Raw genomic sequence first — 18230 nt, 5'->3', positions numbered from 1 at the left:
ACATAATAAATTTGCTTTCTCAGGCACACACACGTCCCACAAGTCCCATCTGAACCACACACACACACACACACACACCCACAGAGCACTGAACCCCCAAACTGGGTCTTATCACTCCCCAAACCGCCCCTCTCTCACATGGATAAACGTTAAATGCAAATGATGCAGAGCTGATGTCATTTCCCCTCTTCACCCAGGGAGATGGAAGTAATCATCCCCCCCCACCCCCACCCCCACCCCACCTCGAGAAAGCACGGCGTGGAGCGTCTCGGACTGGGCGCATTCCGTTTGGGTTCCATGGTGATGTTGGCAGTGAGGAAGAACTCCGGGCGCTAACGGTTGATTGTACACGTGCTGGCTTCCTTTAGACCAGACCCCGTCCTCCTCTGTCTGTCTGTCTGTCTCTCTGACGTTAGGTTGTGGTCCGCTGGCCTTTCTGACCTCAGGACACACGACCAGCTCAACCTTTCACTCCTCCCTATTCTCTCATGTCTCTGTCTGTCTGTCTCCTGATTCCTGCCCGTTCCCGTCTGTCTGTGGCACTTTCCATGTTCCAAGCGCGTCTTTGTCATCGTGTCCTCGCTATCCAGCCCTGGGCTCTATCTCCCCCGATCTCTCTGCACATCCCTCTCTCTCCCCTCCTCCCCTCTGCCTGCCCCACTCTCTATCTCTCCTCTACAGGAAATGGGTTCTTTCCTGAAAGGGTGTACAGGAGAGTGCACACTGTCCTAAACAAAGAGGTCAGTGTGTGAATCCTCCAAAAATACAGAAAAGAAAAGGAAGGAAGATAATAATCAGAAAGCTTCTCTCATCCGCTTCTCCCCCTCTGATACGCACACATTCTTTTCTTGTTCTCTACTTTTTTACTTTCAGTAGCCCTCTCTCTCTCTCTCTCTCACACACACACACAGCATGCATTCAAACATGCGCACACCTGAGCTGCGAGCGCGCACACACACACACACACACACTCAAACGTGCGCACACCTGAGCCGCAAGCACACACACACACACACACACACACACACACACATGCCTCCAAGAAAACAGAAACAGGGTTTGATGAGCTGCATGCAAATGACATGTAAAAATATAAAACTGCAATACTTAAAGCAGAAAAGATAAGAGATTGGAGAGTGAGGCACTCCTGGAAAGCAGCTCCAATGCCGGTGCTGATGAGCGCCACAGATAAAGGAAGGCATTCCCTCATCTACCGCTCTCTCTCTCTCTCGCTCTCTCTCTCTCTCCCTAGCTCACCCTTCCTGTCGTACCACAGTTGCGAGCGCACACCAGCCACTCTTCATCTCCTCCTCCTCTGCCTTGCCTTCTATTTGTGCTTCTTCGTCATTCCGATCCCCAGCCTCTCTCCCTCCCCCGGGAGACGGCAGAGGCCGCAGAGCCCCACACCGGGCCGTCCTCCGCCTTCGCAAATGGGACCGGCCCAAAAGTCGTCTCTTCTCAGCCGGCCGGGTCTCGCCTCGCTTTGCGCGGTCGTCTCCGGGCGGATAATGAAGGCCGGTGGTGGAAGGGAAAACCACGCGTGGAGGCAGGTGTCGCTCCGAAACCCTCCGCAGGCAGATAAACTAGAGCGATAGAACGCAAGGTAAACAATCCCTCTTAAGAGGGCGGGGTCAGCGGCGCCTCACCTTCACGCGTGCTTTGTGGGGTAGCGGTTGCGGTAGTGGCGGTGGATGATGGGTGGGCGGCGGCGCTTATCGCCGCAGTTCTCCTGGAGAGATTACCGGAGGATTAACGGAGACGCTTGTTTCTAAAACATGATGAAAAGAGGCTCGTGGCGTGATAAGGCTTTGAACTCCACTCTCAGCCTCACTGTCGCAGTCTCTCCAGGCGGAGTTTCCCCGAAAACACCAACACGGCAAACACAGAGGGGGTGAGGGGTGTTGGTGTGCGTTCACGCACAGGGTTATTGTCATGAACGAAAACTATCCCAAAATCAAGTTGTGAAAAAATTTTCTTGTTAACTGAAAAATGACAATTTTAAAAAATACAAGCTAAATCAAAACTATAAATGTTCACTACAGCACAAACGGTAAGGAGACAGAGTTACAAACGTTTTATTTTAGACTTGTACAATGGCTTTGTGGAAGTGGATTCTGCAAAGATGACGATGTCACTAGGTAGAGAGTATGCACTGACATCACTTTTCCATCGGAGTACGCCTCCTGAGTACAACCGAATGGCAAAAAACTGCAACATGGCTGCATTTATTAGTGGAAACAGCAAAAACAGGAATGAAACAATCTTATCTGTTTCAAATAAAGGCAGTTGGACTTTTCAGTGATCTATCCAAATTACCAAAGAAGCAGTGGATCATGTGCCCAGCAGATCATGGACATCGACATGTGACCAGTGAATCATGTGACCAGCAGAGCATGTGGGATCGAGTTTGCTGACATTCATATGTGATTGATTTGGATTTTGATCAAAGCTCCCACAGCCTTGTATGACAGGATCTGTACCACTGACACAAGGCCTAGTCAAGGTGTATGTGGACAGGTTCCTAAAAATGTTTGCATTTTATTACTTTGAACTTTTATTTGGAAAGCTGTAGGCTAGCGTGGCCTGCTATGTTTGTAGCCAACAGTCACTCTGTAACATATATCTGTGCTGTTAAAACTGTTAACATTAAATCTAACATACATAAATATAAACTATACGTTATTGGGGTCATCGTGCACATATCATGAATTTTGAATTTCATCATAACCTTGTCAGATACCTCCTGTCATCACAACTTGCATAATAAATATTAAAAACTAAAACTAAATAAAAAGGAAAAAATAGGCTAAAACTAAATAGAACTAAAAAAATACCTGATATAAATAAAACTATTTAAAAATGTTAAACTATAATACTGGTTCAGAAATGGCCAGTGTGTGTCCAGACAGGGCCGGTGTGTGTCCAGAGAAGGCCTGGGTGTGTCCAGACAGGGCCGGTGTGTGTCCAGAGAAGGCTTGGGTGTGTCCAGACAGGGCCGGTGTGTGTCCAGAGAAGGCCGGTGTGTTCAGACAGGGCCGGTGTGTGTCCAGAGAAGGCCTGGGTGTGTCCAGACAGGGCCGGTGTGTGTCCAGAGAATGCTGGTGTGCAGAAGCTGCACTTCCAGTGTCTCACATTCAAATCCAGTCGTCATAGCGAATGCCAGATCATGACTGGACCTGTCACTAATACTACACAGACACTAAATGCTTGTGTACAGGTAAGGATATTTCATTACATGCAGGAACACACATAATACGCTAAAATCCTGACTGTACAATAACTACTCTCCACTCCCCTATTGAAATAACACAAAAGATGCCGTAACCCTCCAGTAGACGGTCGCCCCAGCCATTAAAAAGGGCCAAGTAAATACAACACAAACATGCGCTCTTATGTGCAGTGTGTATAACACAATAGGGAGATTTATTTGACGCCACTCAGGGGCCATGATTAGGTCATTGTGGCAGACGTTCATCTACTACTCCTGATGCTGACATATAAAACAGGCTGCAGAAGCATTTAATAATCTGTGATGCAGTCAGTAACTTTAACTAAAAGCTTCACCGTTAAATGAATAACAGCTTTGTTAGGAAGATTCCAGGCTGGCCAGGAGAACTGTACCTCGTGCTTCCATACACAGAACAGATCGGGTCTGCCTAACATCCATGACGCAATATCTGAGATGCAAATGAGAGGCTTTACATATAGTGCAGACTGTAAAAACAGATAACCTACATCTGTCCCTAAAAACTCCACCTTTCTCTGTCCCTAAAGACTCCACCTCTCTGTCCACGGCCCACAAGAACACACAACACACCAAACCCACTCGACTGGTACACGACCAGAAACTCATTATCAGCACAGATCAAGCGGCCCTCGAGCCAGTGTGCGTGGTGTGTGTCCAGCACGCAGGCATGTGTTTCCTGCAGGCCTAGCTGTGCCATGAGCTCATTGTCCAGCGTTGTTTGGAACGTTTGCATCGAGCAGATAGCTTATCGGAGCGACCCCAAAGGAGAGGAGACTTTGTAGAGCAAAGGTGAAGTGGCTAGGTTTGGCGGTGGTGCCAGAGCAGAGCTACCCGCGAGCGGGGCACTGGGACGGGCACTGGAGAGGTGAGCAGACAGACAGGGAGGGAAGGAAATGCCCCCTGAAGCCCAGAATCTCCCTTGCAACGGAGAATCAGTATCAGTACTTTTACTGCATGGCCGGGCGGGTCTCGACGCACAAACAGCCCTGTAGGGGTCCACGGAGGCTCCCCGGTCTGATCTTCGTCACAAACATGGCCGCATACCCTCAGTGTTAGAAAGACCAGCAAAGAAAAAAACGTAAGCATTGGACGTACGATCTCAAGGCTCCGCGGAATCCAACACTTGCATTCCGCCCCTTTTCGTGACGTGAGTGTGTGCAGGAGCGTGTGGGCTCGTGCCCCTCTGCAACCCCTCAGCCCATGCCTCGCGCACCAGCTCGGGAGTATACGGAGGAACCGGGCCGACGGGATTGGAGGAGGGGGTGCGAATCCCCCCGCTGCTATCTCACCCAGATACACACTCCTTCAGTGCCCAGATAGCAGTGGGTGCAAGGGGGGAGTCGGCGTGATAGAATACGAATGTGAAAGTTCCAAACTGAAAATCATCAACAAAGCCGTGCCTCGATAACAAGGTTCGGAGGAGGGAGGGAGGGATGGAGACAGGAAGAGAGGAGAGAGAGAGAGAGAGAGAGATTAAGAGGAGGGAGGAGGTGAAGGAATGGTGGAAGGGAGGGAGTGGGGTGGCACAGGCCTAGAAAATCCTGATAATAAATGAAATCTTAGAAATGGGAGCCTATCGAGGAGGAATCAATCATTCGGTTGGCTGTCCTGGAGGATGGCGCCATGCAGAGATAAAAGAGGAGCGTCCGTCTGGGGGGATGGGGGAAGGCGGCAGCCAATCAGGCGCGGGGTTCAGCCAACAGACCCGCGCGGGTCAGGGGAGACAATGAGCAAAGCTCGTCCTACAAGGCACCAGCCACCATTTGCATACAATCATCTGAGGACCTGCTTTCTCCACAGTCCAGTGAGGGAAAATACAAAACACAAGCCCTGGATTGCTCCAGGGGGTTAGAGTGGATTAGCGCGACTGGACAGACAATGTCATTTCTCCTAAAGTTCTGTGTGTCGTATGTTATGTGGTCGTTTGTTTAAACACACTATCCTTTAGCATGGTTTCTGTGCCATTTCCTGCTATTCCTCAGGCTTGGAACTCTGTGCAGATGTGTTTGAATATGTGTGTGTGTGTGTGTGTGTGTGTGTGTGTGTGTGTGTGTGTGCACGCGCGCATGCAAGCATGTATAAGAGCAAGAGTGCATTATCTCTAAAATGTTCAAGTACGTGTCCGGGGACGAGAAAACTCTCACAGTGTCGCGTCACGTGATCAGATGGACTTGCAGCACATGACAGCAGGCAGGCGTTCAGAGCAGAGGCAGTCACATGAACGCTGGTAATGCGAGGAGCCAAGGAGACAGACAAACTGACTCAAACATTCAGAAAGGAGCCTGGAGTACTTGACCTTTGACCCCATCCCCTTTCAATCCTGCTGTCTCACCTCAGTGGATGTTCCGTCTGCATTCTTGTTTGATTGGATGGTTCCAGGGAAAGGTCCCCACGCAGTGGCCAATGACAGGTCTCTCCGGGCGAGAACCTTGGAGTCTTCAAGCCCCTCGACCAGCTCCAAATCATCTGTTTCAACAAACACACACACACACACAGAGGAAAGCAGATGGAATGTTACAAACAAGAAGCTCCGAAATGCAATAAGGAAGAAATATTTAGCAGGAAACTTAAAACTCAAAAGAGCCTTTCTCTGGCTAGCACTGAATATTGTCTGACAAAACGTTTACACAGAGGAGCAAATTCTAGATTTAAGTTACAGCAGTCTAAGTATATCAGGGCGAAATATGATCGCAACAAAAGCATTTCACAGATAGCCCCAAATCATCTTGCCAACAGCTTTCTTTCTGTGAAGGGTGTTGTATGCACTGTGCACCACCAGGGGGAGTTTGGTACTCACTAAGAAGTGAGCGCTTAGAAAAAGTGGGCCAAAGCAAAGGGAACTTTTGTACTTCCTGTGACAGATAAGTGCAGAACAGGGATAGAAGTCAAGGCTTTGCTGATTCACAGATGCAAGCTGACACAGGAACAGACAAGAACGCCACTGTGAGATATGACACTCCTCCAAAATAGCATTAAAGTAGCATTAAAGCCTCAAGTACTACACACTCACACTAATCCACTCTTAACAAAGAAAAGTCACTAGAGAATTGCAATGTAAAGCAACCCCCCCCACAAAAGAATGGCCCAGTGTGTGTATACTCTATCAGAAGCAGTGACACTAGAGTTAGCAGTAGAATAGTTAGCACTAGAATAGAGTTAGCACTAGAATAGAGTTAGCACTAGAGTTAGCACTAGAATAGAGTTAGCACTAGAATAGTTAGTACTAGACTAGAGTTAGCACTAGAGTTAGCACTAGAATAGAGTTAGCACTAGAATAGAGTTAGTACTAGACTAGAGTAGCACTAGAGTTAGCACTAGAATAGAGTTAGCACTAGACTAGAGTAGCACTAGAGTTAGCACTAGAATAGAGTTAGCACTAGACTAGAGTTAGTACTAGACTAGAGTTAGCACTAGAATAGAGTTAGCACTAGACTAGAGTAGCACTAGAGTTAGCACTAGTTAGCGCACACACACACACACACACACACACACACGCATGCACGCGCACGCACGCACACACACGCACGTGTGTACACACACGCACACACACGCGCACACACACACTCCTTCAGGTCTCTCTATGGTTCAGTCTCACTTTCGGGGGTCGGGCTAAAGTGGCGAGAACGATAAGACTGTTTGTCTAACACTCTCCATGTCAAAACACTCATCTATCTTCTCTGTATCTGTCCCCACCAGAGAACAACAGACAGACGCTGATAAAATGGCTTTCCCACAGCCAAGACCCACAGAGGGGGGGGGGGGGGGGGGGTTGAGGGACTCAGCAAGGAACAAAGATGGAAGCAGTCAGCTATACAAAGGGGAGGCATATGTGACAGAGAGATGTTTATGACACACACACACACACACACACACACACACACACACACACATAGCAAGCAGGTGAGGCACGTAGGTGGATGTGACGCTCGGTATCCCAGTATCATCCACGAGCAGGTGAGATGTTTGTAGCCTGGCCACGCTGAAGCCTGGTTATTAACCAGCTCTGCCGTTAGCCATCAGAGATTAGGCTGCTATCAGTGAGCAGAAGTCCAGTGTCCAGGGCTGTAATCTGCGCAGGGTCTGAGCGCCCGCCTCTAGAAAGGCCCCCCCGATCAGGTGAGCAGCCCCGCTTTCTGGAGTCGGACACACGTTTGCTCTGCTCAGTCGGCGTGCCCCGACACCCTGTTCCGCAGCGCTTAGGGAGTATCTGTGCTCCCTGATCGTGGAAGATTAAAAACACTTTAACAGCATGTGCATTAAAAAAACAAACAAACAACCAAAAAAAAGTTTCATTTTTGCCTCACCAGCGTGTCTAACGAAGCTCCACTAAGGACAGACATCCGTCATCACCACGAGTCCACTGCGCTTGCACTCAGCACAGAGCGTCTCTGCCAAGCCATAGCAACCCCCTACAATAACCTCACCAGCCTTATCGATGCGATTGCGTGAGCAGTGCCCAAAACGTGCACACTGGCCTTATCAATAGCAAAGAGTCCACACAGCTCTTATCAATAGCGCCCCACACTAACAGTGTCCACACGGCTCTTATCAATCGGCCCGACGTGCTGGAAACCAAGCGCTGTCATTAATGGGACAGCAACTGCCGAAGACAGCCTGGACGGGACTATCGGAGAGAAAAAGAGGAGGAAAGGAGAACAAGAAGAATTGAAAGATAAAGAAGGAAAAGAAAGACAGAGAGGGGGAGGGGAGGGGAGGGGAGGAGAGGAGGATATAAAGCAAGGCATAAATAGAATCACCATTTGAGACAGAACTGAGTTTTTGCTTCAGAAAAGAAAACAGGGAAATCTCCACAATATTTATCATTACATCAAGAATCAATACAGAAAACATATGTCTACCACTTTAGAACCCCCCCCCCCCTCCACCCACTGACACACACAGACACACACACTCACAAAACCTTCTGCAAGCCTGCTGAAATCCAAAATTCACTGGTAAAACTTTCAACAGTTGCTCCTAAACAAGAACACATCACTTACTATGGTACTTGATGGTCAAAAAACCCCAAAACACTTGGCCTTTTCATAAAAGGTGCCTGTTGCAGAAAGGATGTAATATACTGAGTATGTGTAGCACTGGAGGTGCATGTGGAGGACATTCATCTACAGCACACACCTGTCGACAAACCAACGAACCAACGCGTGGGAAGGAGAATCAATAATGATCCTCTGTGGAATCGGTGGTTTATATCTGTTCACTCACAGTGTGTGTGGTAACTCATACATCAGTAACTGCGCCAGTAATTCTGCTCGGGTGATAGAAACCCTGAAATCCCGAGAACATTTGTTCAGGAGCGCTTGGCAGACGCATGTCAGATGACGTGAGCGGGGCATGAACGCCCAGGCTGTGTTAAAGGGCATGCCCAAGCTCTGGCAGCAGACGGGCACAGCTCAGCCAATCAGGCGGCTCCTGGGCTTCTCCTGCTACATGTGCGGTCCTATCTGGACTAATTGATTTTTTAAAAAGACTATTGTTGATATCAAATGAGCAGATCGCAGCGCCGCCATTGATTTTTTGACAAAGTACAACAGGAAATCTTTATCTGAACCGCACTCCGACCCCACACTAATAGGTGGGGTTTAACCTCCGCTGAATGACAAATCCAGCACTTTCCACATGCTCACAGGTATATTGTGTGTGTGTGTGTGTGTGTGTGTGTGTGTGTGCTTTAAGTTTAGGTTCATGACAGTGGTTAAAGCTTCTTACATTCAGTCTTCTCAGTCCATCTCTCTCTCTCTCCCTCTCTCTGTCTCTCATCTTCCTTCTCCCTCTTTCTCACTCATCCTCTCTCTCTCTCTCTCTCTCTCTCTCTCTCTCATGCACACACCAGCATGCATATTTGCATATTTTCACACAAAAACCACTTTAATTCGAGCGTGCCAAGCATCCCTGGGTCAAACCGCACAACTAAAGCTCCGTATTTCTAGGATATGCATCATATACTCACCACTGAATCATTTTCATTTTGCTTGTTTATTGCTGGGGAGAGATAAGACACCTGTGCTGCCACTCATCAGATGGGCTTCAACAGAACTTTATCATTGACATTTACTACTGTTTACACAACTAATTTCTCTTAACTGTACTTCTGAACTTTTATCTGCTCTGCACAATGTCTGGGAAAAGTGCAAGCGCCAGCCGCGCAGACTGGCCCCTTCATGAGAAAGAGGAGTGATAACGACAACACAGACACGCAAAATGCAAAAATTTGGATCAGGAGATGACGAAGGGGATTTTATGTCACGCTTCCGAAAGAAACAAATAAGAATTCGCCAATCTGCCTTTCGGAATCTACAGGCTACGTTTTCAATATGCTACGGAGGGGATGGAAGGAGGTGTTGGGAGGCCGAGAGACCGACCGGCTCTCGGACTTGGACTTGCTGCAAAAAATTAAAACAGATAAATGCTGCAGAAGAGAAAGAATCTGATGCCTGGACCTCCCTCTGGCCCAAATGACATGTTTAAATAATCCCTCACTGCATCCCTCAGATGGGTCATGCTTAACACACGGTAGCCATTTATTTATACCTCATTAAGAAGGTGGTAAAGACTTTTTGTTTAGATTGTTCTCCGTCCGTTTTTGACACATATTTCTCACAGAAAACATCTCTCCCCTTCGTCAGAACGGCTCTTCTATCGTGCTGGGCTGCTAGTAGGTCACACCTGGACGCATCCCTAGACCTCCACAGTTCCTGCGTAGATGTAGACAATCTTGAGAAAATGTACACGTGCCAGATAACATCACTCTTTGGCTACGGCATGCCTGTTAATGCATCTTTTAGTGGAGAATCTCTGCCCCGTATCATAAATATCTGTCACCTGTGGGAACTAATGATGCAAAGAATTTCTTCACACTGCTAAGGAAGGTTCGTCAGGCACTCTGTGGTTATGTCTAAGTAGTTTATATATATATATATATTTAAGGAAATATCCAGTTCAGATTCAGTGTGCGTTATACTGTCAGCTATGTTTTCACCCAGGAGTGAGATTTTCACGTTTTTTTCAAACACGACTGGCTCTTTCCTTTTCTAACTCGCACACAAGTGTCCCCAGTCTCGGAAATAACTAGGCCTTTCCAAGAAACTGCCACTTTTCCTCCCAGACAGCAGATCACTGATCATATAGTTACAACTGGAGTTACAACCGGCTTTTTTTGAGTTCGCTCGGCTCTCCTCAAGAGAGACGGGTGGCAGTGTGACCCCTAGCTGCCATGCACTGTACTGCACACATGGCCAGCCAGCTGAGTCCAGGACCTAGTGCTTGGTCCTGAATGTGAACGGCTGCTTCAGAAACCCGCATAAAGCTCAGCAGTGGGAGAGGACTGTTCCCGTAACGCAACACTAAAGCAGTGGCCCCGTAACGCAACACTAAAGCAGTGGCTCTGTAACACAACACTAAAGCACTAGCCCTGTAACACAACACTAAAGCACTAGCCCTGTAACACAACACTAAAGCACTGGCCCTGTAACACAACACTAAAGCACTGGCCCTGTAACACAACACTAAAGCACTAGCCCTGTAACACAACACTAAAGCACTGGCCCTGTAACACAACACTAAAGCACTAGCCCTGTAACGCAACACTAAAGCACTGGCCCTGTAACGCAACACTAAAGCACTAGCCCTGTAACACAACACTAAAGCACTAGCCCTGTAACACAACACTAAAGCACTGGCCCTGTAACACAACACTAAAGCACTAGCCCTGTAACACAACACTAAAGCACTAGCCCTGTAACACAACACTAAAGCACTAGCCCTGTAACGCAACACTAAAGCACTAGCCCTGTAACGCAACACTAAAGCACTAGCCCTGTAACACAACACTAAAGCACTAGCCCTGTAACACAACACTAAAGCACTAGCCCTGTAACACAACACTAAAGCACTGGCCCTGTAACACAACACTAAAGCACTGACCCTGTAACACAACACTAAAGCAGTGGCTCCGTAACGCAACACTAAAGCACTAGCCCTGTAACGCAACACTAAAGCAGTGGCTCCGTAACGCAACACTAAAGCAGTGGCTCCGTAACGCAACACTAAAGCACTAGCCCTGTAACACAACACTAAAGCAGTGGCCCCGTAACACAACACTAAAGCACTGACCCTGTAACACAACACTAAAGCAGTGGCCCCGTAACACAACACTAAAGTACTGGCCCTGTAACACAACACTAAAGCAGTGGCCCCGTAACGCAACACTAAAGCACTGTCCCCGTAACGCAACACTAAAGCAGTGGCTCCGTAACGCAACACTAAAGCAGTGGCTCCGTAACGCAACACTAAAGCACTAGCCCTGTAACACAACACTAAAGCAGTGGCCCCGTAACACAACACTAAAGCACTGACCCTGTAACACAACACTAAAGTACTGGCCCTGTAACACAACACTAAAGCAGTGGCCCCGTAACGCAACACTAAAGCACTGTCCCCGTAACGCAACACTAAAGCAGTGGCTCCGTAACGCAACACTAAAGCAGTGGCTCCGTAACGCAACACTAAAGCACTGACCCCGTAACACAACACTAATGTAGTGGCCCTGTAACACAACACTAAAGCACTGTCCCCGTAACACAACACTAATGCAGTGTGTAACCTGTGGTTAATTAGGTGGATTTTAGGATTGTGAACTGAAGTGCACGTGTAAGCTGTTCAGGCTTGCATGTGAGTGTGCGCGCGCGTGTGCGTGTCTGTGTGTGTGTGTGTGTGTGTGTGTGTGTGTGTTCACGTGCATGCTCTCTCCCCCAGTCTCTCTCTCTCCGTCCTCCACCACGGTTACCCTTTCATAAATTGAAAGTGGAGACCTTCCAGAAACTCCTCCTGATAATCACACATAAATTAATTAGAAAATGTTTCTTGACACTCTCACTGCATAGACACGGGGAAAAGACTCCGGCAAAGGCACAAAATTAATTGTACGGTATGTGACTTCGATAATTAATTCAATAATTATTTCATGTCTACTTTAGCAACTCCTTCTGGCTTTGAAAAAGGACATTTTAAATGATAGCAAGTGAATTTAGATTTTGTCCAAAAAGGGGGAAGTGTCACTCTGAAACTATAGTACTATGGTTGCTATAATGTAGAGACATTTTCCCAAGAAATGAACAGTGCTATCTTAACACTTTGTAATACTTTAACGGTAGTTTTTCACATCTTAAAGGGACCATCGTAGAAAACAAAATTTTCCTCACTGTACTGAAATACAGAATTTTGAAGTAGTATGCAAATATTGTTACAGTTTCAAAAGACACTGTACACACCCCTAGTCCATACAGAGCAAACAGCGACTCAAAGCCTCATAAATTGCCTGTTTGAAAACAGTTTCTCTGATGTCACCAGAACAAAATCATTTACATATCTCCGCCTATTCAGCCTACAGCCGTTTAGCCCCGCCCACTTACATTCCAGTTCTCAGGCAAGTTTCAGCTCTGGGTGCTTTTTGAATGAGATACAATACAGGACAGCCAATCAGAACAGAGCTCATATATCGAATATCTGTCTTAAAGGTGCATTAACAGAAACAACCTTTTTCATTCTAAGGGATAAAGAGAGACTGGAAAAGAATTATAGCTGTTTTTTGGACATAAACCGCACAAATGTTTTAAGTGGGTGTCAAGGAAAAACACAAAGCATAAAACACACGTTCATACACACACAGGAACACAAAGGGCTGCATGGTGAACAAACCTTAAAAGCGGCAAAACCCTGGACCAGACATTTGTTTGCCAACTACTACAAATTCTTAAAATGGATCACTATGTCTGTTGTATGCACACGGACACACACACACACACACACACTACAGTGAGGGAAGCTGTTGGAGGAGAGATAGAAAGACAAACCGAGACATCGAGCAGGAAGAAGCAGGAAGCGGCATCTGATAGGGTAGCAGTGGATATGGCAGTGCCTGCCATCGGCAGCACCCGGCACCCGGGCCGATAGCGGAGTGGCATCAGTGAGAAATGCTCCTGTAGATTAGAGCCCACACCTGTCAATCATCGGCCTGGCTCCGGAGTAACAGCAAGGATAGGACAGGGGGCGGTGCCGGGATTAGAGCTGTCAATCTGTTATCTTAAACGCATGCCATCCTGACACAGTCAACAAGGGGACAGTGTGTACACTGTATATGCACACACACTTATGCACATGCACACGTGGGCATGCACGCAGCGGCGTGCGCACATGCACAGGCACACAAACCCCTCTCAGATGCACAAATGTCAGCTCGCGGAGATATCGCCCGACACTCGAGAGGTTTCCTGTGGCACACATTAAACTGTCGTTACTTTGCTTCCAACCACCTTCAGCCCGCAGGCAACCACACCAGACTACAGGGCAGGTGTGTGAAACAGAAGCCACAAGAAAAATATGAATATGAACTCAGACGTAAGCACCCTGTCTGAGTCAGAAAGCAGGGATGCTTTGAAATGATTACACACAAATATAAAAAAGAAGAAAAGGCATCAATATTTTAGCTTTGCAGAATTATAGGTAATAATACATTAATCCTAATGGATAATATTTAATTTGCATTAAAATATTCAAACCAGCTTTTCTATTTATTTAAATAATTTTATGTAACCTTTTTCCTCATAATGAGGAGGTAATAAGCTTTATTATTTTAATATTTATGTTCATGTAAAGCACTTTTGAACTGCCACTGTGAAACGTAAAGTGCTTATACAAACAGTCTGTCTTTGCCTTGGGACATAAACGGTGATTTTTGGTATCATCGAAAAATAAATATATTCTGAAGAGATTAATTCAAGGCAAGTTTATTCGTGTAGTAGATTTCCTCCATAGAGGTCACTGTATAGTGCATTACAGAGACAGGAATCAAACAAACAAACAGCTTCAGCACAGCAAGAGTGTGAGCAGTATGAAGACGGCACAGCTCTGCCTCACCCTGCCTACACGTTTAGAACATCCGGGCTGTGTCTCACCAAACACTAACGTCTTTCTAGTACCTGCAACCTGAACTGACATCATGCTTATAACAATGAATGGATTTTTTATCGCTATACAATTAAAATTAAATATCAGTTAATAAACAATACATAAGAATGTGTTATTCAGTATTTACATCTGATCTATTGTTATAGTTTATATACAAAGGAGTCCCAGTACAGGCTTGTATCCTGTTACCGTGTAGAAATAACCTACAGAGGAAGATCTAGAGAGATCGGAACAGCATCCTGGACCGGAAGTCCTCTTGGCCTGGTACACGTACAGCATTTAGCTGACACTTTTATCCAAAGTGACTTACAATTATGACTGAATACAGCCTGAGTAATTGAGAGTTAAGGGACTTGCTCAGGGGCCCAACAGTGGCAACCAGGCAGTGGCAGGACATGAACGGGCAACCTTCTGATTACTAGTCAAGTACGTTAACCACTGAGACACAAGCTACCACTTGTAGACTAACGTCATCCTCCCACCATCGTGGAAAGCTCCACCACATGTCAGTGTACCTTAAGGGACTCAAAGTCTTTTCTTTCTTTCGTGGGAAACTACAGTGTGTTTGTAAACCATAAACAGAAAAAGACCAACCGAGTGCTGCTTATCAGAGAACCGCACATACAGTACAGAGAATGAGAGAATGAAGGAGAGAGAGACACACAGAGTGAGAATGATACACAGACAGAGATGACGAGAGAGAGACAGAAATTTTACATTTTAACAGATCATTTGATGAAAATGAAAAATACAGAAGAAAGACATGCCGTAACTGTGCACAGACGTGTCCCTAACCTGGAGACAGAACACGGGTGTCCTCAGAAACCTTGGACTCCCAGAGAAGACATGCAGTCAGAGCAGCTCAGGACACACAGACTCTCCGCTCATGCTCCACACACACACACACACACACACACACACACACACACACTTGTTAAAAACATACATCCCATAATTTCAATCCATCCTTCGAAAAAACAATCAAACTGTATCTTTAAATGAATCCCATGTGTATATATGAATATACAGGTATATATATAAGTCTATACAATCTACCTCTATATACACACACACACACACACACACACACACACACACGGACACACACACACACATATTGTGTGTGTACGTATATATATATATATATATATATATATATATATATATATATATATATATATATATTCCTTTCTTAGTTTTATCACTATTAATTGTATTGTATTGATTCTGTTGATTTGACAAGAGGTATCAATTATAATTTAAATGAAGTAATGTGGATTTGAAATTTAAGTTTGAGAAAGAGGGAGATAGAGAAGAAGAGAGAGACAGACAGAAGGAGAAAGTGGGACAGAGCGAGAGATAAAGGGAGCGAGAGAGGGAAAACGAGACAGAGAGAGGGAGGGAGGGAGGGAGAGACAGAGAGAGGGAGGGAGGGAGGGAGGGAGGGAGAGAGAGAGAGAGAGAGAGAGGGAGGGAGAGAGAGAGAGAGAGACTGACCTGGGCTGTGAGGTGACAGACAGCAGCATTGCCTGAGGTATGGGGTAACAGTATGTCACAGTGTGTGTGAGTGTGTGTGTGTGTGTGTGTGTGTATGAGAGGGTGTGAGGGTGTGTGTGTGTGTGTGTGTGTGTGTGTATATATGTGTGTGTGTGTGTGTGTGTGTGTGTGTGTGTGTATATGTGTGTGTGTGTGTGTGTGTGTGTGTGTGTGTGTGTGTGTGTGTGTCAGGGACGGGAGTTAACAGCCTGCCGCTGACTCGACTCTGTTCGAGCCCAGATAACAGTTCCGGCTGAGTCCCTCACACTCACCCGTGCGACCGCTGCCACGTCTCAGGAAGAAATACAGACAGACTGCAGAAATGGAGATGATAAATGTAGCAACTAACCGAAAACCATCAACTTCCCACAGCACCGCCGTGGAACATTAGTGCTGTCATTTTAAAAACATGTCTCTACTCCCTAGACCCATTCCCACCCACGCTGCCATTAAGAATGAGAGAGAGAGAGAGGGAGAGAGGGAGGGAGAGAGAGAGAGAGAGAGAGAGAGAGAGAGAGAGAGAGAGAGGGAGTTCTGTTAGCTTACTTCTACTCAGCTTTTCCCTGTCCCTCCTACTGATCTACCACAGTGCCTTTCACAAAAGACTGAAATCATGCTACCACGTGAATCATCTCTCTCTGTCAAGATTTTCGTTAACAAATTAGTACTATAGACAAAAGAAACCAACTAAATGAACCCCAGCAGCACCTTTGACCCTCCTCTGCCCTGGAGGGGAAACCCACACGCCACCGACGGCCGCAATTCATTCAGAGAATGTGACTGATGAGTGTGAAAGGTTTCACTCCAAATTCACACGTTTGTTCCTGACTGTCAAACATGTCAAACACGCCGGGGACTACAACTGTGCATATAAATGATGTTTTCTTTTTATGCCATATTCAAATGCTTTGCTAAAAACTGTCACTTGACAAAGTGAGCTCACGTGTCCCTCTCAAATAAGATAGCAATCTGCAGCATTCAAAAAAGCATCCTCAAGTAGGTGTCCTGGTAATGGAGTCTTCTGAGGAAAAACTGATATTAACAAAGAGAAAAAGTGTTAGCCAGAGAAGGAATGTGAGCAATGCCTCATCATATACGTGCCCAATTGTTTTTCCAGACTCTTCTGAAATTATAACATTCCAGGACAGAAAGTTTGAGAGTGATTATGTTTTATTCACACACACACACACACACACACACACCTCCAACATTCTGTACACAGGTCATGACTTAAAAGAACAACACTGCAAAACAGCTCCACATGCAAGAGAGCGTCCTGAACGAGGCCAGGAATGAAGTATGAAATGCAGAGTTGCATTGGACAACGTCCCCGTGCGCTGCGGCCCGCAGATGTGAAGCTCAGCGATTGTACAGCGAAACAGCAGAGATGGAGGGCAAGTAACTGACAGCTGGAGGCGTTCTGCTACCTGACTGTAGTGCTGGAGACCGGCGAGATAAAGACTAACCCCTGCTCTCTGCATTGTCTTCCCGAGTACAACACAAACACCCTCATCAAACACCGGCAACTGTGAGCAGTAACCTGAATTAAAAAGAAAATGATTAATAATTCACTCGATCGCACAGATATTTGGAATTTCCCTGTTGATATAATTCAACCGCAACCACAATAAACAACTAAACAAAGAAATAACTCATTCTTGAGCGTCTGGAGGGTCTTTTTTTACTGTGAGAAATGCAAGAAACAGGAAGCAAAAACCTTGTTAAATTTACAGCAAAACCACGTGACGCGTGCAGCGACTGACCCACATGTTCAGCTTCAGATGCGTGTACATGCTGCCGTCTGTCTGTCCGTCCGTCTGTCTGTCCGTCTGTCTGTCTGTCTGTCTGTCTGTTCGTCTGCCTCCTCTCCACGCTCTTTCTCTCTGCGCTGGGCTGATATGTTTTTAATTTTCCTAGCTTCAGGAGAGCTATGCAGATTCGTGTGTGTGTGTGTGTGTGTGTTTGTGCTGACAGAGGCAAACCTGGGCTGCACCTCGCCACCTATCAGCGCAAACCCACCCCCCACCCCCCAGCTCCTCCCGCTCGCCCAAATAAATTATCGGCATTTAAATGCCATTGATAATAGGCATATAGCGCCGTCCCGATCCGCTATAATTAAATATGATAAAACCACACACTGGGTAAATAAGAATAATCATTATTATCGTTGCCATTATGATGGTTTATTGCAGCAATTTGAATAACTGGTGTGGATTAAAAAAAGTGTATGTGTTTGTGTGTGTGTGTGTCTGTGTGTGTGTGTGTGTGTGTGTGTGTGTGGTGTCGTGCTAGCGTGGCAGAAATGTTGCATGCTCGGCTAGTTTAGTCAAGCTCCAATTCTACCCAGTGCCACACACTGAAAGAGAGAGGGAGAGAGAGAGTCAGAAAAAGTGAGGGAGAGGGAGGGAAGAAGAGAGATAAAGGGAGAGCGAGGAAAAGAGAGAGAAAGAGAGAGAGAGAGAGA

The 18230-nt window shown here is 46.4% G+C and overlaps 1 protein-coding gene across 1 annotated transcript in view; it reads right to left on the bottom strand.

The window, feature by feature from the left end:
- The window catches only part of zfpm1 (zinc finger protein, FOG family member 1), a 64113-nt gene that overhangs the window by 10277 nt on the left and 35606 nt on the right, over window positions 1-18230 (bottom strand). Inside the window, exon 4 of the mRNA XM_027018013.2 lies at window positions 5580-5713. Within this exon, the coding sequence (XP_026873814.2) occupies window positions 5580-5713 (134 nt within the window). The remainder of the gene's footprint in view (window positions 1-5579; window positions 5714-18230) is intronic.

The sequence above is a fragment of the Electrophorus electricus genome, chromosome 4 (genome assembly GCF_013358815.1).
Source record: "Electrophorus electricus isolate fEleEle1 chromosome 4, fEleEle1.pri, whole genome shotgun sequence".
NCBI lineage: Eukaryota > Metazoa > Chordata > Actinopteri > Gymnotiformes > Gymnotidae > Electrophorus > Electrophorus electricus.
This window is presented reverse-complemented; position numbering and strand designations above follow the sequence as displayed.